At 42.5% G+C, this 25,014-nt stretch overlaps 1 protein-coding gene across 1 annotated transcript in view; it reads right to left on the bottom strand.

The window, feature by feature from the left end:
- Positions 1–2,688: 2,688 nt before the first annotated feature.
- The window catches only part of Tes (testin LIM domain protein), a 38,355-nt gene continuing 16,029 nt past the window's right edge, over positions 2,689–25,014 (bottom strand). The window contains exons 2-7 of the mRNA XM_021164774.1: positions 21,029–21,114; positions 12,070–12,322; positions 10,837–11,166; positions 8,514–8,729; positions 8,006–8,164; positions 2,689–3,915 (exon numbers count right to left, since the gene is read on the bottom strand). Of these exons, the coding sequence (XP_021020433.1) occupies positions 3,727–3,915; positions 8,006–8,164; positions 8,514–8,729; positions 10,837–11,166; positions 12,070–12,322; positions 21,029–21,114 (1,233 nt within the window). The 3' untranslated portion in view covers positions 2,689–3,726. The remainder of the gene's footprint in view (positions 3,916–8,005; positions 8,165–8,513; positions 8,730–10,836; positions 11,167–12,069; positions 12,323–21,028; positions 21,115–25,014) is intronic.

The following is a 25,014-nucleotide window of genomic DNA, read 5'->3' as shown; positions in this document are numbered from 1 at the left end:
CTGGGATTCCATCAGTGGATATTATATATATATATATATATATGCAAAACATCACTTTCTCAAAATCCTATTTGTATCCAAGATTGTTCTATTTAGAGATAAACAGTGTATGTGCAGCCTCCCTGAAGTAGTTCACAATCAATGAGCATCCAGGGAGGGTATTAAGCATCTCTCATGGACCACTGTGTAGAAGCTGATGCTGAGTCTGCATCTTCCTTTGAATTTCCTGGACCCCAAGTCATTTCCCCCTTCTCCTTCCTCACTGAACCCCCTGCTCTTGAGTTCCCACTGCTGTTTGGGGGACAGGAAAAGCAGAGATCACTGTCATGTCTTTTAATATCCAAGATGGTGGCTTTTGTGGAGAAAGAGGACACCTCTGGTATTGCCTAAGTACCAGCAATTGTTCTACGCTCTCTCTTAGTGAGCCTTTTGCTACTGTGAACTGTAATGATGTGGTTGTCAAATTCATGCCATACCAGACATAAAACACAAACAAAAAAACAAAAAACAAAAAAACCTGTAAGACCTGCCTCTGAGAACTGATCTAGAATGAGGCTCTAATGAGAAAAAGAATATTATTAATCTATCAATACCAGGTAATTAGAATTTAAGAAAATGTTCTACATGGTTCACATTTGGTAAAAGAAACACACAAATCTAGATTTAAAACTTCCATTTTCAACTTCCAGGGAAGGGCTTAGTGTTGGATTTTGTGGTAAGAGAGCTCAGTCAGGGTTCTATTGCCCCCACAGCCTGGGAAGGTCTCTCTGTTGCTTTACTGGTCAGTTTTCTCGTCTAGCATTTGCCTCCTGCTTCTTCAGTAGTGGTCCTCAGCCTTCCTAAGCCTGTGACCTCTTAGTACAGTTCCTCAGGTTGTGGGTAAGCCCCAACCATAGGAGTATTTTCATTGCTACTACAATGAAAACGTAATGTAATTACCTGTTTTCAGATGGCCTTAAGAGACCCCAGTGAAAGGGCTGCAACACACAGGTTGAGAACCAGTGTTGTAGACTCTTGAAAAGAGGTGTGTGTATGAGGCATTTTCTTAATTGCTAATTGATGTAGGCGGGCCCAGCCCACTGTGGGCGGTATCATTCCTAGGCAAATGTGCCTGAGCTGTGTAAGAAAGGCAAAAGGAACAAGTTGGTAGAAACATTTCTCCAAAGCCTGTTTCAGTCTCAGGCTCTAGGATCCTGCCTGAGTTTCCCTGAATAAGGGATTCTAATCTATAAGCCGAATGCCCTCTGAAACTGTTTATGGTAATGGTGTTTATCATAGCAACAGAGGCAAACAAGGGCATCAACTAACAATATGTCCAGGTATCTTGAGCACCTCTTAGACAAGGAGGCCACAATCTTATACTGCAAGGGCGAACTAACTACTGAGGGGAGATCCAGGCCTGGTGGATCTACACCATACCCCCTTTTCATTTGTTCCATGATAGATACATGTAATTATTCTTAGTGAATGACACTTAATGTCACCCTCATTCTGTCTCAGTCAGAGGTATAGGGACAGCCAGGCGGAGGACTTGGGAAGAGTCTATTCGGCTTTAGCCTCACTTTGCCAATGTCTGGGGGTGGGGGGAGCCTTAAACAGTATAGTCAAAAATGGACTGGAAAATATCTCTACTATTTAAGGCAAACCAAGGCAAAGATAAGAGTAAAGTGGTGTGTATTTCACCAGGGCATTGTATGCTGAATTGGATGACAACTTTCAACACCGTTCTGTGTGTTCAAACTCCAAACGGTACTTTTCACCATCAGAGGAGCCAGAATGCAGATGGGATTCAGTGTGCTTGTTAAGTAAGTACTTACAGATCTATTCCATGAGTGTGCTTCTCACACACAGAGCAGCAGTACTCAACAGTAACTGAAAACAAACAAACAAAACACCAAACCAAACACCCTGATCATGGGTCAGAAAAACTAAGATTACTAAGACACAAACATTCAGACTGGGGGCAAGGACAATGTGCAGGCTGTGTGCTCAGCGAGCACAAAACTCTGAATTTGACCAAGAAACAACATAAAACAGGTCCAGGGTACAGTGGTGAAATCACTTGGAGAAAGAGACAAAGATGATCAGAAGTGCAAGGTCATCTTTGTCTATGTAGTGATTCTGAGGCCATCCTAAGATACATGGGACCCTATCTCAAAACAAAACAACCAACCCAGTTTCAAACTGAAGAAAAAACCCACACATACAAAGTCTGCTAGTAATCTAGAATCCAGACCCAAAAGTACTTAGGAAATTTTATAAGATTCTATTTATAGCTAGGCATAATGGGGCACACCACTTGAAATCTTAACATTTGGAAGGCTGACACAGAACTGAGAGTTTGAGGTAGGCTAGTCTGGCTACCTAGTGAGACACCATCTCAAAAAAAAAAAAAAAAAATATCTTCCCAAAACAACTAAAAATGCAACACTTGACTCCTTTTAAAGTTTAACTAAAAGAGTAACAGACTCCTGCATGACTTAAGAATTACCAAAAAGTCCTGGTTTCAGTCTTTATGAAACCCATTCTTTATCTGCAAAGACAAATCCAATCTGCTAGCCCTAGCTGCAGCTGCCTTTACTTTTGTCGGGAATATTTTTACTCTTGGAGACAGTGCCCCCTGCTGTACATGACACTCAACTGCAGAAGGATTTTCCCACTCACAAAAAGGACATAGAAAGACAATTATTAAAGTGAAAGAGACTTTATTTTCAATAACATAAGTCATTCCATTTAATATTTATAGTGCATAGTTATGTATGAAAGCATACAAGGGAAAACATTAAAAACACCCAAGGATGGGAGTGCACAGGCAAAGAAAACAGCCTTTGTGTTTACAGCAAGCTCAGAGGTAGCACAAGAGAGGATCCATCTGGTAACACCGTAAATCATGCAAAATTGAGTCAAGGCATGGCAGAAAGGTGATGTCAGCACAAGTTATACTTCCCTGGGTACCAAAACCTATACATATTCTTTGGGTTTCAGAAAAATTAACTAAATGAATGGCCTACTTTTATGTTCTGGGCAAAAAACAATAACCTCTCAGAGCAAAGTGTACATATTGTTCCAGCCACATACATATAAAATATTCAAGGCCACAGATGGAGGTCACTGATGCAAAAGCGAGCATGGGGAGGTAAGGTAAACAGAGAGAGAGAGATGCAGTGAGAGGCGCCCCTCTGCCTTGCCAGGGGATGCAAAGGCTTAGGCCCATCGTGCACCACGCTGTCTGCCAGAAGGAATTCACCGAGCTGATGCCACCTCATCATCAAACCCATCAACGAGGCAGGCTATGTGCACAGCGTCATGTCAGGCAACATGCAATTTCCTTTACATTTCCCATGTGAAATAAGCATAGAAGTTAAAATGGTCATCTCTCCCAGGAGACTAATTTTAAGTGATTTCATATCTATCACTTTATATAAATTTGGCACTAGGAGTATGCAGTTATAAGGATTGATTAAATTCAAGCTTCCAATTCAAAGATTTAATTAATGTATAGAAATAAAAGCAACAATTCTTTACTGTTTTTTTTTTAAAAACATGAAAAGTCATTTAAAATGAAGACAGACAAAATTCATAAGGTTAAAAAGAAAAAAATATTGGACAAAATATTCTGGTTTGTTATGTAGGGTTTTTTCCTTTTATTTTTTTCAAACTGCAGTTTATCATGAAATGCAGGCCACTGTGGACAGCTATGGCTCCATACGGCTTGGTACACTCCTCTTAGGACATCATCCTCTTACACTCCACGGAACAGAAAACCATCCCTTCTACGGGAATGAACTTCTGCCTGATAAGACACTTGCTGCAGCAAGAGCACAGGAAGCACTCTGTGGACGCGTGCCAGCTGAAGTTGTTGTACGTTACTCGCTGCACTTCCGGGTCGATGGCATTGTGGCATCCTTGACACACCTGCTCAGGAATAAAGCAGAGAGAAGAGGGTTAGAGACGGGCCATGCCAGCTGCACCTGCACCTGAGGGCAGGCTGAACCTGAGTCTGTAGATGGTTAAGTTTTAAGAGGCTATAAAAGATGTACAGGTGACAGTGACATCTTTGTGAAACATTGTAGCCATCAGGGACCTATAGACTGAGTGTGTTGAGAAATAGCAGGTAGGATGTCCCTGGGGTGTTGTAAATAGTAAATTCTGATGGCAAATTCCAAAGCAGTGCATTTTTTTTCCAGTCTAATTGTAGTAGATTTCACCAAAATAATTAGCAGGAAAGTCTATAAGATTATTTTCCCTCACTCATTAATGCTTTGGAGTGGTAACATCCTATCCACGACATGGACGCATCATGCTTACGACACTGATGCACATGGTTATTAACGCCCACTAAACTAAAATCCTGCGCAAAATAATTACGGATTCGATGAAAACTACAAACAGTACTTAAGAAAGAATGACACGTTCACGTCATAGATATGACTTGCAGTTAATGAGCTTCTGCTCTGCCATCAGTTTAGTCATTGCTTATCTCTGATCTCTGCCATGAACTTTCCCTCCCTGCAGCACTCTTTGTCTTGTTTTGTCTTGGAAAAGATATTAGGCTGGACCTCATACTCTTCCCCGCACCTCCCACGTGCTGTGGTGCTGGGTGGTTTGGGTAGCGCTGGGGATCAAATCCAGGGCATCATGGATACTAGGCGAGTACTGTTCTAACGGAGATATATTCCCAGCCCACCAGTCAATCCTGTGTATATTATACTCCAATATACAAGTGAGGTAAACATATGCATAATACCCTTCTTAACTGAACATACACATAGAGAGAACAAGAAACAAGCGTTTGTGTTCTAGCAGAAAACAACCTCGTGGAAAGCTCCAAAGCACTAGAGTCATTTGCATTGCTTATATGTGATCTGAATAAAACTGTGAACCATCTAAACTCTTTGTTTTCTAAGAACTGAGGGCAGACCATATGGCACTGATCTTGTCTCTTGGTTGGGAGTTACTGCAATGAGGACGGCCACTGTTGGGCATTGAGATGATACATAGTACACAGCCCCTCCAGACCTGAAGTATACTTTTTGAATACTTTACAGCTACATAGCTTCTTACTACAGAGACTGTATCTACAGGTCAAACAACTGCCTCCTGGCTGGGAAGTGGACACACTTTCTTTGCATGCTGCAGATAGGAGTCCTGAATGCAGATGATATCCAATGTTAAAGCAGTACGTTCCCCCTGAATCTACAGCCGCACCAGGCAAAACAGTTGCTCTTCGTGGAATTTCTGTAGCGTAACAGCGCATGTAGAGTGTTCTGGTTTTCTGTGCTTCATATTCGTCTTTTAACACTTTAAAACTGTGTGACAGAGGACCCAGCTCACATGGAATATTCTATTTCCTTATGATTTACTTCCTTTTTTCCTTTCTGTTTGGTCACATTAATTGTGGATCATTTCATTATTAGATAAGACATAGCTTTTTCATTTTCAGTATACAAAGGAAGACAAAACTATTCAATTATATGTGAAGTTAAGGGGATTCAAAGAGCATCAAATGGATATACAAACGGCATGCTGAATTTAGGCTTATGGTTCCATACAGCTTAGCTTCTCAAATGCAGTCGATCACCATGCACCTTAGAATCTTAGATACGACTCCAGGTAATACCAGCAGATCCTTGCTTCTCCCAAAAGCTCAAAGCTCTATGTGCATGGAGACCCTGCATGGGGCCTATACCCATTCACCAGGGTGCCTGGCGTGCATTTCCTGTGATGCAATTCTCACGCAGTTCAAAGAGCTATGTCCTTCCATCCCACCTAATGATGTGTCACCATGGGTTCTCTGGCTGGAGAACCCTGGAAGCCCTGCAGATGTGAATCCTGGGTGGCCAGTGAAGTGTGGTGAGCACACGGAGACAAACCAGCTATCTTCCCATCTCACCCCTCCTTCCGGGTAATTATTACCTCAGAAATGCCCTGTTTAGACTGAGGACATTTCTTCAGGTCTAAAAATGTTTTCTCTTCCACTTCTTTTATAAATATCAAAATCTCTGCACAGATTAATACAGTGAGATAAGTAATCTCCAAAGATGTGCAGCTCACTGTTCCTGCCCGGGTGAGAGAAAGACAGCTCGCTTTAATATCAGGCAAAGCCAATGGTTTCCTTTACTGATTACATGATTGAAATGATCACATATTCTTTTTCAAAACTGTTTCTTTTAAAAATAGATTTACTTCTGTCCACTGATTTGACACCACAATATGGCGAGGAGGTTACAAACACTGAATAAAACAGTTTCATTTGTTTATACCTTGACTAAGGAAATATTTATGGGTACCTGGGATTCTGTTTTATGTTGGGAGGAGAGGAAAAAAAATATCTTGGTCCTCATGGATTTATATTTCCTTCTTAAAACTAAGATCATACCTGCTACAAAAACTGTAACTTCTGTAGGTAAGTTACCAGCATTTAGGGTTATACAATATTACTACATATAGCTACTTACTATCATGTTCCTCAGAGGAGGGAAGTCTAAAGTGAACCACAAACAAATGAGAAATAAGAGCAAAACAAGTGAGTTGTTCACGAATTTCCCAAGTGTAGATCCTGAAGATAGAGGGAAAGGCTGCTGCCACACACATACACACACACACACACACACACACACACACACACACACCAAGGAGAGGCCAGCCAGAGAGAACAGGATGCAGTTGAGGGAGTCAGCAAAGCCTTTGTGAAAAGCGAGTCTGGAGCGACAGCACATGGGTCCTTCTATAAAACAAGGCCTAGGTGACAGTGAGTAAAAGGAAAATAAGGCAGGAGCTAGGCCCAGATGGTAACACGCCTGGGAGATGTGCCATCTCAGTTAGGGAGCTGCAGCGGGTGACAGGCAAGTCAGCAAAGGCTTAGGATCATGGCCACATTTTGGGAGGCTCCTCTGCCATGGTCAACAAAGGTGGCTTTTAAAAGCAAGATGACTGTTGGAGCATCTTTGTGCAGGTTTGTGTGGACAGTAACAAAAGTCACAGACATGGAAGTCTGCAGCAGAGCAGTGGTCAGAATCTGAGGTGAACTGATAATGTGAGGCAGTGAGTTAAGACAGCAGACGGGCAGGCATCTAAGCTTGCTTTTTCGTCGAAGCACTGGACTTTCAGAACTACACACAGGTACTTCTTTCCCCTCCCCTAGGAGTTTCCCCTATGTAATAGCTTAGAGGGACTTTAAACTAAGAAAGTGTTGGAGCCTATCCTGCTATTGCTGGCTTATAAGCTGACTAGATATGGTCATCTCTTCATTACCATCTCTTGACCAGCTTGCAGCAGCAGCAGTAGCTGTGTAACACAATGGATGCCATAAACACATGCTCCCACATTAAGCACCTGAATGTCCCCCACAATAACCTAAATACACGGGCCAATTTCTGCTGTACTAGATCAGTTCCACAAACGTCTAGGAAACAGTCGCTGAATAATCTCCCGGTGGCAAGTCAAGGTCCTGGTGGGTGGATTAGGAACATGTACTGAAAGCATTTCTTTCTAGATTTATTTATTTGAGTATCTATGTGTATGGGTGTTTGGCCTGCATATATGTCCATGTAACATGTGTGTACCTGGTGCCTGAAGAGGCCACAGGATCCCGTAGGGCTGGAGGTTCAGGTGATTGTGAGATGCCATGTGGGGGCTTAGAATAACACCCAGGTCCTCAGGAAGTGCAATAAGCTCTCTTAACTGCTGAGCCGACTGTAAGGCTCCCAGATACCATTTTAAATGGAATCTGATCTGTGATCATAAGAATAAATCCAATCCTCCTAAGGACATTTTTTTAAGTTAGGAAATTATTACCAAGCATCATAGATCATCTGTATGGCAAATGCACAGGCAGAATGAGCCATCTTGAAGTAGTCAGGTGGCTTCTGAACTGCCTGGATTCAAATAGCCTATGAAGCAAGCACAGGCTGGCTCTTGGCTTCCCACTCTTAGGTGATGCAAGGAGAGGCCAAGACGGAAGTCAGTGCAGGGGCTGAGGTGAGGATGGCCCCGTGGTCCTTACCACAGCATGGTTCTTCACATAGCAGGGCTTGCACACAGGCTTGTCAGTGACCATCACGTAGATTTTCCCTGCTAGGATGTGGTCACAGTCAAAGCAGCAGAAGTGTTTCAGATGCCAGTTCTGGTTTTCTGCCTGGGTGTATTCATTGCTGAATATCAGCTGGCAAGAGGAGACAAACAAAACAAAACCCATCAGGGTTTTTTTTTTCCTTTTTTTTTTTTTTCTCTTTACACCACAGTGACAAACCCAGGTCCTTTAGATGGACATTTAAATCTACAAGAGCAGATGCCTTCTTGGGGGGGGGCACTTAAGATTTGAAAATGGTAACATTTTGGGTTTGTTATCAAAATCAAGCTCTTGTTTCCGGTCATTTTTCATTGGTTTAATCAGGGCACCCTGAATGAGAAATAACCAAGTTGCTCAACACGATGCTTGTTGTCTCCGGGACAGCGGAGACCTGTGGGGCGCAAGGGAGGGGCTAGAAGTGGGGAGTCCCTGGAGAACAGACCTCATCACAGCCAGCACAGCGGGGCTTCTCACTGTCACAGTAATGTCTGCCACAGTACAGCTTCCCATTCTTCCAGAAGTAAATCATGTCGACCAGGAGTTCACCACAGGTGCTGCAGATAAAACACGCCGGGTGCCAGAGCTTATCGTAGCCAGCCCTTTCAGCATAGATGGCTGGCTCGCCTTCGTTCATGGTGTGTTTGCAGCAGTAACAGGACTACGGGAAAGAAGCCAGACAACAGCTGTCAGAGCACTGGCGTCCTCAGGCCCCGAACTGCGGGACACCAAGCAACCGTTCCTACAGACATGACATTGCACTGTTTCACAAATGGAAGTCGTTCATTGGGAAGAGGTTCATAGTAGCTTTTACCTCAATTTTCAGGTCAGTTCTCTCAAAAACGATTATGGAAGATCTGTGAGTGAGTGTCTGGAGAATCACACCTCGGTAACTGATGTGCTAATTGCCCCTATGAGAAATGTTATAGTCAGCTCAGGCCTGACGCTTTATCTGCATCATGATTCTCCTTTACCTTTAAGGCATGCAACAAAACACTCTCTGAAGGAGACTTTTAAATACCCTTGCCGATACAGCTGTCCAGACAGAAGTCTGGATGGTAGCCATGATCTCTCAAGCAAAACTAGATTACCTTCAGCATATATTATTCCTATGTATATGGAAAAATAAGCTCTCTGATTGAATTTGAAACCTGCTTCCTAAGAGGGAATTCATGCTTACTACTATAAACGCAGTCAGAACCCATGGCTGCGGAGGTCTCGGGTCCTAGGGGGAACTTACTCTTGTTGTTCCGCTGTATTGATAGAGCAACAAACCGCCTTCTAAATGTTCCTGTTTATGCTCATAAACAAAGGCTACCTTCAGCCTTAATCATGCTGAATGCAGACACTCAGACTGCTCAGGGAGTGCCGAGGATAAACGATGGGTGAGCGGTCAGCTCTAAAGAGGACATGTGTACCACTCGGGGGACAGACATCATGGAAGAGAGGGTAGGAAGACTGTAAGAACTGGCAGATAGGGAGTGAAGGACTGTGAGCTGTGGTCTTCTGGTCTTGACTCCACCATTGTAACCAGGATCCCGCAGTGCAAAAGACTGCACTGGGCCTGCACAGACTGGGTCAATCAACAGTTCATCAGGAATTGGGGAGGGCCTCACAGGGCCGTGTCCCTCCTTGCTTAGCTATTGGTTACTGACAGATTCTGGGGGCGGGGCAGTCGTTTTTATCTGTGTGCTCATTGGTGAGCCCAATAAGTTCCAATGCCGAGCTCCAATCTCTTGGCCACAGTCTTAGTTAAACAAAGCAGATCACAATACAACGCTACATGAACCCAAGAAAGGGACCCGGGGAGAGCGGGCGGGTGGGGGTGGGGAGGGGTTAGTGGGAATGAGGGTAAGATAACAGAGTGATGGAGTAATCCGAAGGTACTATATACATGTGTGAAACTGTCAAAGCTCATATTGAACCAAACCTGAAAAACCTAAATCAGCTTCATTAATGTGGAGAGGTTATAAAACGTTCAACAGAAACCGACAGAGGCTTCCTTGTTTCGAGAACAGCTACCACAGTAAGGTGCACAGACTCGGTGCAGTCCTTGCTACAGTGAGTGAAAGGAGATGTTTACTGATGTCATCGCTACTCAGATATTACATCGTGGTATGAGCCAATGATAGTCAATGTAGTTAAAACTAGAGAGGTATTCGATGCATAAAAAAAATAACCAACTAACACAAGGATTATGATTCGAAAAAGATGCTGGGACCAGAGATGTGGCTCAGCAGTTAAGAGGACCTGGCAGCTCTTCCAGAGGACCTGTGTTTGATTCCCAGAACTCCTATGGTAGCTCAAAACTGCGTGTCTCCAATCCTAGGGAATCCAGCGCCCTCTTCTGGCCTCCATGAGCACTGCATGCATAAGGTGCACAGACACAAATGCCAGCAAAAATAAAATCCGTACACAGAAAAATAACAAAGTGTTCAAAAAGCTTTTCAAATAAACAGATGCCAGATTGGTGTGTTATATTCAAGTGAGAAGCTAAAATTCTCAGGCTAACTACTGTGAATACATAAAACTCAAAACTAATCTTTGTAATAATCAGAAAGTTTGGCTGCAGATAGATGCCCCAAACGTTCAAACACAGTAACTCTCTAAGGTAAATCAAACTGAACTCTCATTAAAATTTTTTTTTCTCCTTACCTAATCCTTTTAGAAATAGAGAGATGGCTCCCCTCCAACACACACACACAAAAAGCTCTAAGAAAGGAAAAGATCCACAGAAGACAAAGCAAGTCAACACGGTGACTACTCACATATTGGGTCTTCTTGGATTCTGCGGACTTGTCCTTGGAACCCACTGCTGCTGGGGCGTGTCTGTCCCCGGCAGGATTGTGCACCTTGTCACCCTGAGCATTCATCTCAGAGGGAAACTTCACGTCACCCACTCCCAGGGCCTCACTCTTGTATTTCTTCACAAACTGCTCCATCTCCTTCACCTCTTTGGGGGACAACTCATGGCACTTCGAAGGGTCCTGGTCATGCGCAGGGAGCTGTTTCGCCAGCTGCTTCTTCCGGTACTGTGCCCCCTCTGAACCTGCCACTGGCTGCTTCTCCTTAGGCAGCATCTGCATGTACTGCCTGGCCTGGAGGGCAGGAGGACCAGTGTTGAATGGGATTATTCCATCTTTTACAACACACACAAGAAACAAGTTTACTTAGGAAGAAGGGACTTTCATCCTTTTGCTATAAACATCTAAAGATATTAACACATAACAAAACAGGTTTTAATGAGTATAATGTACACATTTTATTTTTTTGGCCAGGAAATTAGCTCCCTGCATCCAGTTTTAAAGAGTCTTTAGATTACTACAGTTCATGTGCGCTAAGTCAGCAGATCTGTGGCTATATGAAACAGTTTGGGTGCATCACTATGAGTTCAGTGTGGATCAGGGGCTTGTTCATCACATGCGAACATCATTGTCAAGATTTATTGAAATGCCATACATAACTGACCTTCCAATGCTTTGGCTAGTCATAATAATGGAAAGAGCTTGATGCAAATCACACTTTTTGCCTTTTATAGTAAAAGAAATATAATGCTGGAATTTTTTTTTTGTTCAGTTCTAAATGCAGACAAGAAATTCATTATTTATCCTTTGTCATTGTAAGAAAAATCTTAAGAGTCTACAAGAAAACCAGCTAGATGGATATAAAACACCTGATTGGGTTTTTTTTTTCTGATTTTTCACATAACTACTAAAATTTTTAGAACATTCTCTAAAAGATAGGATAAATTAGATACTTAGAAAAAAGTCTGTGGGGCAATGTAGTAGACTCATGCTTTAAAAAGTAGAAATAGGTACCGAAATTCAAAAAAATGAGGATTCAAGAAAATCAACTGATGTGTGGCGGCGGGTGGCCATGTCACAAAAGGAGCTGCCCTAAATAATCTAGTAGCATTAAATAATAATAATAATAATAATAATAATAATAATAATTTAAAAAATAATAATAGGCTCTCTCTCTTCATCCCTCCCAGCACTTACCAGAGCCTGGTTTTGAACCGGGGGAGCCCACTCATAGGTAACTGTGTTGATGGAGACGTTCTTCTTGGCAGCCACTGGATTGGTCAAGATCATAACGTTGCGTTTGTACATGGGAATGCCATCTGACTTCAGCTTGGCGATCAGGGTGGTGTACTTAGTGTCCTCAAAGAGTCTCCCCACTTTCCGGTCCTCCTCATTGCTCAGGAGGACGTCATGCTCTTCTTGACCACATTTGCAGTTACGACAGATTTTCCTATAATTTGGGGGGTGAGCGGGGAGCAGAAAATGACCAAGTGCACCTAACCAGTGATGCATGTACAGTCCTTGGTGGTTCCTGAAACACTTTTAAAGTGTATTACAGAGAACACACATACACACACAAAACCAAGTTGTTTCTTTCCTAGGGAAGGGATGAGAATTCATAAACTTAAGCAAGAGATACACAGGAGAACAACACCCTTACTTTATATGACTTTGAAAAATTAGGTTATAGGTAAGAAGTACATGTCCAAAAGGCCCAGCCAGTGTGACTATAACCCATGTGGTCTTTGTCCCGGACTCCTCAATCTCACACCTAAGTAAATACCACCTCATAGCAGGAAATTTCATGTTTTATTCATCACCCGCTTCATTGTCCTTCCCCAAGTTATTCTTTTAAGTGAGTGGGACATTCATATACATTCCCCCATAAAACATCACAATCCTACATTTTGTCCTATAGCCTGTTTCAATTTCCTTTCCTTTCCCATTTTCATATTTCCTTTCTTGGTTCCTTCCTTCTTTCCTTTCCCTTATTTTTTCAAACTCTTATGCACCTACTATCATATCTTCCATTATGTATCAAAGAAAAATGGGCTGATGTTAGTCTCAGGCCAGTTAGGGCTACATATTGACATCCCGACTCCAAAATAAGACAAATGAATTAATGACCCTCTCATGGTGTTTATTCAAGTTGAACAACACAACCCATTTCCACTAATCTCTCTAGCATCCAACGTTCTCACAAGCAAGCTACACGTATGCCCATGTGTCAAACAGTATGCTCAAGACCGGACCCAATGAAAAGCACTGGTCCAGCCTTTGATCTTCTCAAATCTACTTCCTGGTAAGAAGATGACACAGATACACACAGACATTTTAGTTGCATTTGTGTTAGGAATGTCAAATAGGGCTACCTCCACAGTAGAATTTTAACTTCAACCTGGTAAGGAAAGGATTCCAAAAGAAAGTGATATTTAAGTTGAGAGCTGAAAAGGTGTGTTAAACCATAAGTGTGGGGGTATGCAAGTGTGTGTCTGTGGCTAAGGAAAGGCCCCAAGGCTTGAATAGAAAGAGTATTGCAGTGGCCCTAAATTAGGAAAGAGCTATTTGATAGGTTTCATACCAGAGAAGGCTGGTAGCAAGTGAGTGTGAAGTTGATGAAGCTGGAGAGCGAGGCAGGCATAAGACACCCTCGGGCACATCACGCAGAGTGTGACCTTCATTATAATAGCAATTATGAGGCACTGAATCATTGATAATTAGTAACACGAACAGACCTATTATCTCAAATATTACAGAAACTCCCGTGCAGAGACTGCATTACAGATAAAACATATTTTGAAGCCTACATAGCATGAAATTGTGCATGTTGCCAAGAAGCGCTTGCTGGCAGGAACCGCAATGGCTGATCCCTGAGAGGCTCTACCAGCACCTGACCAATACGGATGCAGATACTCAGAGCCAACCATCGGACTGAGCTCAGGGATCCCAACAGAAGAGCTAGAGGAAGGACTGACGGAGCTGAAGGGGTTTGTGACCCCATAGAAAGAACAACAATGACAACCAACCAGAGCCCCCAGAGCTCCCAGGGACCAAACCACCCACCAAAGAGTACACAAGGAGGGACCCATGGCTCCAGATACATGCGTAGCAGAGGACGGCCTTGTCTGACATCAATGGGAGGGGAAGCCCTTGGTCCTGTGGAGGTTTGATGTTCCAGCATAGGAGGATGCTAGAGTGGTGAGGTGGAAGTGGGTGAGTGGGTGAAGGAGCACCCTCATAGGGGCAAGGGCGGGGGAGAAGATGGGATGGGAAGGGTTGTGGAGGGGTAACCGGGAAAGAGGATATCATTTGAAATGTAAATGAATAAAATGATTAATAAAAATAAAAATAAGAAATGTGCATAGAGTCAGCTGTGCTGTGGTTTTCAACAACAGCAGCACTGTGGCTGCTTCATAATGTAACTTATAGATTACATAATGTAATATGTAAGATTCCCAAAAAGACAACAAGGATCTGGGTGACAAAAAAGATGGTAAAAGGAACGTTTAATTTATCAAGATTAAAAAACCCCAAAGAGAAACAGATGTGAGGTAAGGGATGGGGAAGGCTGAGGGGCTGGATATCTTCAGCACTAAACTACTGTGAGATTCAGACTGCCTGGGATGTGGAGTAATGATATCAAGTAGACTGCAAGACGAAACAGTCTAGTGTATTCTGGTAAAACACAGCAAAACAAAACCAACCCCTCCACTCTGGATATTCAGGAAGCAGTACAAAACACAAATGGTGTCAACACCTTTGTCTCCTGGGAAAAGCACAGCAGGAAAGGCTGAGGAGGACACAGACTGATGTCTGGCAAAAGACCAAATTGCAAAAGATGACAGACAGCGGAGGAAGAACGGCAGGGGAACTCTGAAGCATTAAAGTTTTAAGCTTGGAAGGGAAATACAGGGCCATGGAGCTGAGCAGTTCACCAAGCATTGTATAACTTCAGATTGCTCAGGAGGTCACTACAGATGCAGATTACTGTGAGACACTGTTAAGTGTGTGTGCCAAATTACATAGATCACTAACAAAAGGACGTGAGAGTGTACATGCGCCTACCAGAAAGGACGAAAGGACAATTACTATGGAGTATCAACGCAACTATGAAAAGGGGTCATAGAGCTCTATACCACGAGGGATAAAATTAATAATATTAGGGGACACTAATCATGTGAAAGGTTACTAAAAGCATTTAACATCTCTCAAGATCACAATAGGTTTTTGGATCTCATGATACGAATCGGGAAGCTCACAAAAAAGCCTCTCTGGGAAAAAAAATTAAACACCCATCCCCACACTGAGTAGCCCACCCAACACTGAGCATATATTTACAGTTAGTATATTAATAATAAAATTTGAGACAAGAGACTAATCTGACCTTTAATTTTATTATATGGTCCAGTGTGTACTATTCAGAGCAGTGAGGAAAAAAAAAATCAATGAAATACAAGTGATAAGGATTCATCAGAAAGAAGACAGCAAGAGAGGCAGAAGAAAACGAGAAGGGGCAGGAGAAAGCGGGAAGGGGCGTGAGGTAGAGGGGCAGACACGGGGGATGAACGACCTCATCGCTTTTCTTGTACACCTATTGGTCAGGAAACTTTATTTGGTAAAAATCTGTGGAGAATTAATGCATTTTATTATAGCTATAAAAGATCCTTTCTTGCGTCTGGTTATCGCATACACCCATCTAGCGGAAAGGATCACATCACCCTCTACAGTGTGGTCTTTATTTGCCTGCAGTTACCCAAAACAATGGAATTATCTATAAAACCATCCCAGGGTCGTTAGATCAAGATTGAAACTACACCAGAAGGTATTCTGGAAAGGGAATGAGGGGGGCGAGGAATTCAATTCTCAGAGCAGGAGAACAGAGCTTTAGGAGGCTGTGGACTCTGGTGTGCATTCTACTAATCAGCAAACCGACTGTTTATAGGGATATGAGGTGACTGGGCTTGGATCTGGTGACCCACGTTTCATCAGTAAATATGTGTACCATGAAATAAGGAGCTTGGGGCTTTTTAATGAGCAATAAAAGACAAATGAAACTTGCTGGTGGGTAAACATGCGTTTTAGCAAACTGGAGGTACAGTTGCATTTACTGTGAAGGTACTAAGTAAAAAGGGGGCAACAATCAGTGATACCAGACCCCTCTATTGTTCTATCACATGGCTTGCTTATCCTTCGGAGGCTTCATTTTTGGATGAAGCCTCTTTTTCCTATCTACCCCTTTACCTACTTAACCACACTTTACCAGGCAAATCATCTCAAGTTAAAGAACACGCTAACCGTGAACAATAAACAAACAAACAAACATAAATATATATATATATATATATATATATATATAGTGCCACATTATCCCGGTGCTCAGTTTTCTAAGTAGAGAAAACCCATTATCGATTAATGAACAGTTTTAAAATTGGGACTGCTGTCTAGCTCTTCTGTATTCCCACTCTCACAGCGATAAATGTGGGACTGAACACATGATGACCCAGAAAGGGCAGGCTGTCGCCTTTCTCAGCCAGGCTGCCACCACTGCTACAGCTGGAGTGAGCACATTCTCCCAGCTACCCCGCCGCAGCTCCGCGCCTACAGAGAACCTGCACAAGCCAGCACACCATCAAGACACCTATAAAACCTGGGGCAGGTGCTTCAATCCGGACAGCGTGGAAATCTGTGTTATCTGAGTCAGAAACTGCTCTTAAATCATTTCCTAACAATTCTTCTTAGCCTTCATCATCAGGTACATGGGGGAAGAGCCAACTGAATTCAGAATTAAGCTAGGTTAAAATCATCCTTTTTTTTTTTAACTTTAAAAAGGACAGAAGTAGATTTTGAAGGTCTAAGGTAGGTATGTGAGGGAAGAGGGACTCTTGTTTGAAATAATTTTTTTTTAATTTAGCACCAAGCAATCACACACACACACACACACACACAAACAGAGAGAGAGAGAGAGAGAGAGAGAGAGAGAGAGAGAGAACAAATCCAGATTCTAGCTCTAGACTGTGACAACTTAAGAGTCCTTGAGTTCAATCCAAGGAAGAGAATGGAATTTCTGAAGTCTTTAACAGGAAAACACTGAAATTTACAGTTTCAAGCTGAAGGCAGTCAAGAAACTCCAATTCACCTTAGAGAGACATGATTTTTTTTTTTTTTTTGCAGCAAAGATACATAAAAATTATTATGTTTTCCATTGCAAGTAGCAGGACCTGGAGAGCTCCCACACATTGCCAGCTGTCCCAGTGATCTAAGAACAAGGCTAGGGGCACTGCTACAAACCATAATTTAAAAGGCTGGAAGCTGCCCTTTTGTAACAGGGACATACATATATGGGCAGGAACATGGGCCTCTGTTACAGAATTCAACACAGAGGTTACTCCATGTACGGTCAGGAGTCTTCAGTTTTCTGCCAGGCTAAAATCAATTAGGAATTCTGCAGTAGGTACACTGCAATCGGAGTAATTTTGTCTTTTGTAAAATGCAACTATTTTAACATACAGCAGACAAAATAATAATTTTGTTCCTCATATGATGAACGACCTATGGTTGTAAAGATCTTACTACATAATCAGTATAAAAAACCAAGTTGGCTATAAATGCCTTAAAATCTTGAGACTGTGCTAGACATTTCCTAAGTACCTACATCTGCGTATTGCCTGAAGTCTGTCCCGTAGATAGTTCCTGCTGGATCGATGGCAGCTTCCCTAATCTCTAGTTTTCTTCTAGTGTTGGAATCTCAAGCACAGCGAACGGAAGCCCTCACAGATAAAGGATGCCACTGATCACAAGGATGTCTGTGCCACCAAAATCACACATCAGAGCAGACAGCTGGTGAAGCTCAGAGCTGCCTGGTTATGAGTGAAAATGTGTTCCCCTTTCAAACGTGGCAGGAAGAAGGACACTTAGGAAGGCTTTGCCAAGCTTTGGTTGGGTTCTGGTCCCGCTCTGTCTCCATACAGTACTTATTTACTTTCCTAAGCCTGCTTCCTCACATAAAACAATGCGTGTGAGGAAAGTTAGGAAGAATCGGGAACAGAAAATGCTGTGATAAGCATAATCTAAGTCCCACGCTAAGACTTTCAACTCTGATGTTATTCCCATAAATATGGTTTTTGTTTGATAAATAGGAGGAGGGGTGTCCAGGCAAACCTACTCTAATCTCTGAAGCCCTTAAAAAGGAATAAAAAAAAAAATCAGAGAGATTGAAGACACAGAAAGGGTTCTAACTAGCGTTGACTTAAAGCTGGAAGGGTTCGTGTGTCAAGGTATGTGTGTGGCTTCCAAAGATGACAGCAACTTCATCCGAAAAGCATCTCGGAACCAGGGATCTCAGCTGCCCAACAACAACAAAAATCAGATTCTACAAACAGCAGGAAGGAGCAATTAGGTAAAACACACAGCAACACTGTGATAGTGGCCTTTGGAGATGCCAAGAAGAGAATTGGTCATACTGTCCTTCTCCCTCCCCACCTTGTAAAGTGAAAGAATGGAGGCTCAGGTCATGAACATGTGGTCTTTTCACCCACTGAGTTTGTTGTAAGTGGTTACCCAGAAACAGAAACCCCACCACATGTGCGGCCGATGGAAGTGGTTCATAAATTATACTTAATAGAAATCCACTGGCACAAACAAGTCATTATAACATTTTTCAAGTTTTGCTATTTGAATGAGGTTTGCTGAGCAGAGCTGGGAGTTTCGCTCCAAACCTCGACAAGTGCAAAGATTTATTTTTAGTTTCCCAGAGCTGTTGTGACAAGGTCTGAGCCTCCACATTCACCTCTCTGCATCCATACTCCTCTACCCACAGCAGTCTGGCTGACCATATCTCTCCAAGCATGCACATACTCGGCAAAGCATTCACAGGATTTGGGAGAATTAACATGGAACATGTAGTTGGGAGTAAATGATGCTCAGGGGAGTGAGAAAGGCTGGATAAACAGGCAGAGGCCACATAGTGAGGTCTGCCAACAGAGGCTAAAGAATGTCATGAAAGGAATAGGTCCACGGTGCACACAACAGCACCTATCAAACCACTTCAAAACACCCTCTGTGACTGTGAGGATGGTATGGACTGGGTCCTTAAATGTCCAGGTTCACTGTGAAGATGGAGTGGGGACCCCATGGCTCTGGTTTGCAGATGACATCTGTTTGCACTCGGGGACCACTGATCTAGAATTTGTTTCTATGACTACTACAAAAGGAGGCTAGAGAGACAGTTCAGTGGCTACGCGGTTAAGCGCAGTTGCTGCTCTTCCAAAGGATGAAGGTTCAGTTCCCGGCATCCACATGGATGTTAGCAATTGTTGTAACCTCCGTTCCACGGGACCCTACTCCTCTTCTGACTTCTGAGGGTGCCAGCGACACATGTGGTCTGCAGGCATCCATGCGGGCAACACACACATAAAATAAAAATGAATAAATAAATACTTTTAACGTGTTTTTAAAAAGATTTATTTATTGCACGTACACTGAGGCTGTCTTCAGACACCCCAGAGAAGGGCATCAGATCTCATTACAGATAGTTGTGAGCCATTATATGGTTGCTGGGATTTGAACTCACAACCTTCAGAAGAGCAATCGGTGCTCTTAACCACTGAGCCATCTCTCCAGCCCTAATGTGTTTTAAAAACTCCTGAAAAACTAACTGTATTCAGAGGTCAAAGACACCTGCCTCTGGTCTTCCAGTTATGGAAGTTGGAGAATGACAAGAAACTGTACTGGAGAAATGTGTTTGGACCCCTGCCAGGAAGATTACAACATTTCTAAAAAATATATGGAGAGACCATACAAACCCCAGCTAGGCTGGATGCCAACCTCTAGTATTTATAACTCTTGGACCCTAAGACTATGACCAGTTTATCAAAACAGCCTGTTTGATAAAACTAAGAAAGGGTTTTCAAGCCTTGACAACCGTTCAAAAATTTGAGACGATCAGACGATAGCGGAACAATCTGCAGACCAACAAGTCACTCTAAACTCACCTGGTTCACAGCGAAAGCACCTCTCTTAGGAGTGAGTTTTTAAAAAAATCTCCTGAGCAGTTTGGGAAATTACATAGCTGTAAGGATTATTTTAAGCTTGAAAACACTATGCCCAGCAGGGGGCGGTGTGGCCCTCTGAAAAGTCATCTGGTAGCCACAAAGGAAAAGTGGTGAAGGGAAGAGGTGAAATGGTCACCCTGGTATCTTTGGGTTCCTCATTCATGCACTCAATAAACAGAGAATGTAAAGCAAACCTCTGTCCTCCTTCCCCAAACAATGCAACATACCAACGGGTCACAGAATTTATCATGTATTAGACACTATATACAGTCTGGAGGAGGAGGAGGAGGAGGGAGAGGAGGAGGAAGAGGAAGAAGAGGAGGAAGAAGAGGAGAGGAGGAAGAGGAGGAGAAGAGGAGGAGGAGGAGACAGGGTTTCTCTGTGCAGCCCTGGCTGTCCTGAAACTCACGTTGTAGACCAGGCTGGCCTCGAACTCAGAAATCCACCTGCTTCTGCTTTCCGAGTGCTGGGATTAAAGGCGTGCGCCACCACGCCCGGCCTATTTTTTATTTTAACAATACTATCCTGACTATACCTTCCAGTAGACATGTGGAAGAACGTTTATGTTATTTGAAAGAGTTGGTTTGCTTTTTTAGATTTTTAGGGTTCATTATCTTCTGTCTTTCAGATACATGCATTTCATTCAAAGATTAGCAACAAAGGTCCTCAAAGCTTCTCAGTGATAAAAATCCTTCTGAGATTTTTTTTTAATAATTAAACATCGTATCGTTTCTTGGCACCGAGGATATGGACGCGCAACGGAGCGTGCGTGCTGACTGCACTGCAATACTAGGTGTGAGCCACGAGGAGTGCATTGTTAATAACAAGCTAATTGACAGTGCGGAAGGGTTACCATAAACTCCTCTGCCATTCAGAAAGGCATATTCTGTATTTGGGGCATCCCAGGAAATCTGGAAGACAGCAAAGAAGTCAACCAACTCTGCATATGGTTATCAGTAAACCCACTTCATGATGTGAACACAGAACAGCTCGCTTTTCATTCCCTGGCTAAGGAGCTGTGCCCAAGAACTTGTCAGAGAGGGCGAGGACACTGCCCAGGGGCCCTGCCCGAGCGGGGAAGGCCTCATTAGGTTTCAAGAGCTCACCTCCAGAAGTGTAGTTCAAATCCTTCACAGTTCTCTTTGCATTTTAGACAGGGGGCTCCAAATCCTTGCTCATGACCTAAGCCCATCTGTTAATGGGAAGAACAAAGGGAATCTATTATAAATTTTTTAAATTTTTAAAAATTCAATAAATCACACCTTGAATTCCACTTAACGCTCTTGTTGATGTAACTCTCAAACAAATCTTTTATGAGTTTCACATTGTTTAGCCAACTCTGACCCAGGCATGTAAACAGAAGCTTTGAGAACAAATATAGCATTCTTTATATTCTCATTGCTTTTATCATGAAAGGAAGAGAAGCAAAATACAACTTTATAGAAGACTACAAATACTGAAAGTCACAAAATTCATGGATTCATGGCTTTGCCCCTTATGTGCTGTTAATGCAAGTACAGGGGAGACACAGAGGGCAGAGACTGAGACGCAAACAAATGTATGACAGAGTTTAGGAATGACAGTATTTGTTGAATACCAGGAAAAGTATCATACCATTTAAATCGTACAAAACCTCAGAAAACACTAAGGAAGCGGCGCTCTTTCCCTCTGTTCTTTACGACTTAATGAAACCCAGACAGTTTTCAGAATTTGCTCAGTATAAAAATGTCAGTACATTCTGGAACTTAGCTGGAAGCTTCCTTCCTGAGGGCTAGCTTCATGGTACCCAGATGGGTTATGAGGGCTGACAAGGGAGAAAAGCAATCGGCGGGCTTCTTCAGCTGTAAATCTAGATGTTACACTGACTACCCTGGCAAGATACTCACGATGGTGCAAGATTGGTACTTTTATTTGAGGGGTAACCAACCTCAGTCTACTTGGACTTTAGACCCACCCCATAGAGATTTCAGCCTAGTACTGAAAACCAAACAATTATCTACAGCTAAGAGGTCATAGACACTAAAGGAGAACTTAACTGCTGCCATGTTCCTAAAGCAGTAGACTAAATACATGCAGTCTAAATACATGTTCTTACACCCATCTATAAGAAGAGTGTCTCTTACTCCTCAGCTGAGAAGTGTCTCTTTGCAGTAGATGGAAACTATTATTGGAACCCACATCTGGACAAAATGCATAGAACAGCTGGCTATGGTATACTCAAGCCCAATGACACACCTACAATATGGCAGGGGTGGAATTGTAAAAGCCAGAGGACCAGATGCCTGCTGCTAGATAGTACCTTCTAGATGTAACAGGGAAGCTGCACGCATGAACTCACAACAATGTGGTCACCAACACAAGACAGATCTTCAGACAAACGTGAACATTAAGATACGTGTGCTCACATATCTGGGTTTGTCTGGGTTTGTCCAAACACACATAATTTCATCTTTTCTGGGTGCCCAGACTTAGAGAAGGCAGCAACAATGTCCCTAATGGGAGAGGGAGGTATAAGGGAGAGAGAGGTCACAGCAGTATACACTATGCCCTGAAGAAGTCTTAATCAAAAACAATACCCAGAAAAACAACACCTAGTTTTCAGAATCATTGCTAGCAACCGAAGCCATGAGGCAGATTCCGGCTGGCAATGAATTAGTCTGACTATGACAGAAATGATTTTTATCTACATGTTGGTCTACGATTCTTAAGCATCACTGACACCCAAGTAAGGATTTCTTATCTTATGCCCCATGATTGGGTAAGAATTTGCAACCTCAATTACTACAAACACAAATCTCTAAGAGCTTTGTGATCCACACTCTCATTCCTTGTTCTGCAGATGTACCTGCATCCAGACTGAGTTACAATCTGGAATGCAATTCTAAACTTGATATAATAACATTGTCTAGAAAGGACATAGCTCTACAAGAATAAATCAACTTTCTTCTGATTTGTTCCTCCTGAGGCTTCTGGGAGTGTCAGCCTCCCTCTCAGAAGTTGAATGAAGGATAATTTACCAATTCTATTTTGTAGAGCCCAAACCACCCACCCCTGAGCTGTTTAAGGTCCATTCCAGACTTTTAAAGGCTCAGTGCCAGAGGACGTGGGCTGCCCCAAGTCTTTTGAATTTCAATTCATGAGCCCCATTTGTTCTAATAGTTGCAGCAATGTCTCTCTCCAGTTTATGCCACGTTCAGGAGTCCCTGGAATATATGAGACCCAGAATCCTCTCCACATGTCTTCCCTTTCTTTGCCCTCAGCACAGACAACTGCCAATTGAGCACAGTCTTCTTTTTAACAAAAGAGATGAGTCCTATGTTTGGTCACCCAGGTCTCACAGGCTAGTTTGTGCCCAGCTCTCTGTGAGGAGAACTAGAGATGATGTTAGATAGTGATACTCAGGATGCCTTCCAGGCTATGTAGGATGGGGTGGAAGAGTGAAGAGGGATGCCTAGCTGTTAGGTCCTTGACAGCTAAGGCAACCTGGCTGGTTAGACAATGAAATCCAGACCCTTGGATTCATGACCACTTCCATTTGTGTGCTTATGTGTAATAGCAATGTAAGAAAATGATGAGAATTGTATTGTTATTAAAGAAATAACAAAACTGAGAACTGTGCAAACAAAGAAAGACCATTGAAGAAGAGTCAAGAAAACTGTGGTCTGGACCCACAGTGTCACCAGCCACATCCAATGATTATTGAAGTCATTTTTGTCCTCTGAGTTTTGTCTAGATAAGGAAAGAATTGAATCGGATTGACTCCAACTTTTTTGAAATTCTAAAATTATGATTGCAAATCATATGCTGGGTAACTTTATCTTCAGTTAGCCACTTAGCAACATGTCCAAGCTAAACTGCTAGGCATGAAATGATCATCTGAGAAAGGCAGTGTATGCTCAGCTCCTGCAAGCCACCATCACCTCAGTCTGAAAAGTATGTATAGGACATGAGCAAGTCCAGCTGTGACTGGCACAGCTCAGTTCTGTCATGCATCTCTATCTCACCAGCACTGTGTGATCATATTCTCTGCAGAATCAACAGTGGAGCCTTAAAAACACATGGTTTTCATAAGCTCACAAGCTCTGAAGCTGCCTCCTTTATATAATTTTAGCAACACATTCTGGCCAGTGTCAATAGAAGGATAGGACAGATTGATTTTTTTCTCCTTTATTGTCCAAGAAAACAACAGGTCTCGGGATTGACTATATTCGGAGAAATCATAGCTAGGCTTTGAATACCTATCAAGGTTCTCTGAAAGAATAAAAGCTCCTCCACAATAGTTATCTTGAAATACTAGACACACACAAGACATTAAATAACCATAACTATAGGCTCCAGAAACTTAGCTTACATTTCCATGACCCGAGTCTCCAACCCCCTGCTTCTCTCTATTTATTTTAGAGTTAGAAATGAAAGTGGCACCAATTTCTCCATAATCACGTCAAGAAACCAGATATGTTGGCAACATTTCAGGTGACCCTCTTGATCCAGAGCAGAGAGATTGCGTGTTATACACTTGAAAGAGAAAAGGGGGGAAAGAGGAAGGGGTATAAAACATCTGGTATTTCAAACATGCTCTGGGTTGATCTGGAGACAATTTGGATCTGGAAGATATTATAAAATGTTCAGGGTGAGATCATGCGAGCCTTATAACCAAGTTTCCCTGTGGAGCAAGACTGGTACTCGGTTTCTAAATAAGCAAGTGTTATTCAGACTGTTAATCACCATGGAATGAAGCGTCCTGGGATAGGAGATACAAAATATGCTGTATTCTCTCCTGTATGTGCATATATTTACACACATATTGGATATAAAGGTACATATACAAACAAATATATTGTAGTATATACAGATGTTATATATATGTATGTGTGTATATATACATATACATATTCATATACATATACATATACAAATGAATCACATTCCTAAACAATGCTTCTCAGGGATTAGATCTTGGAGAAACTGAGTACTTTCTGTGAAGCCCCACCCCCTTCCAATCACTAAATCTTGACCCGTCTCGGACACAAGGTCTTAAGGTGCTGCAATCGTTTGGAACACTGCCTGCTTCCAGATCTCTACCAAAATACAT

Source organism: Mus caroli, chromosome 6 (genome assembly GCF_900094665.2).
Source record: "Mus caroli chromosome 6, CAROLI_EIJ_v1.1, whole genome shotgun sequence".
NCBI classification, from domain to species: domain Eukaryota; kingdom Metazoa; phylum Chordata; class Mammalia; order Rodentia; family Muridae; genus Mus; species Mus caroli.
This window is presented reverse-complemented; position numbering and strand designations above follow the sequence as displayed.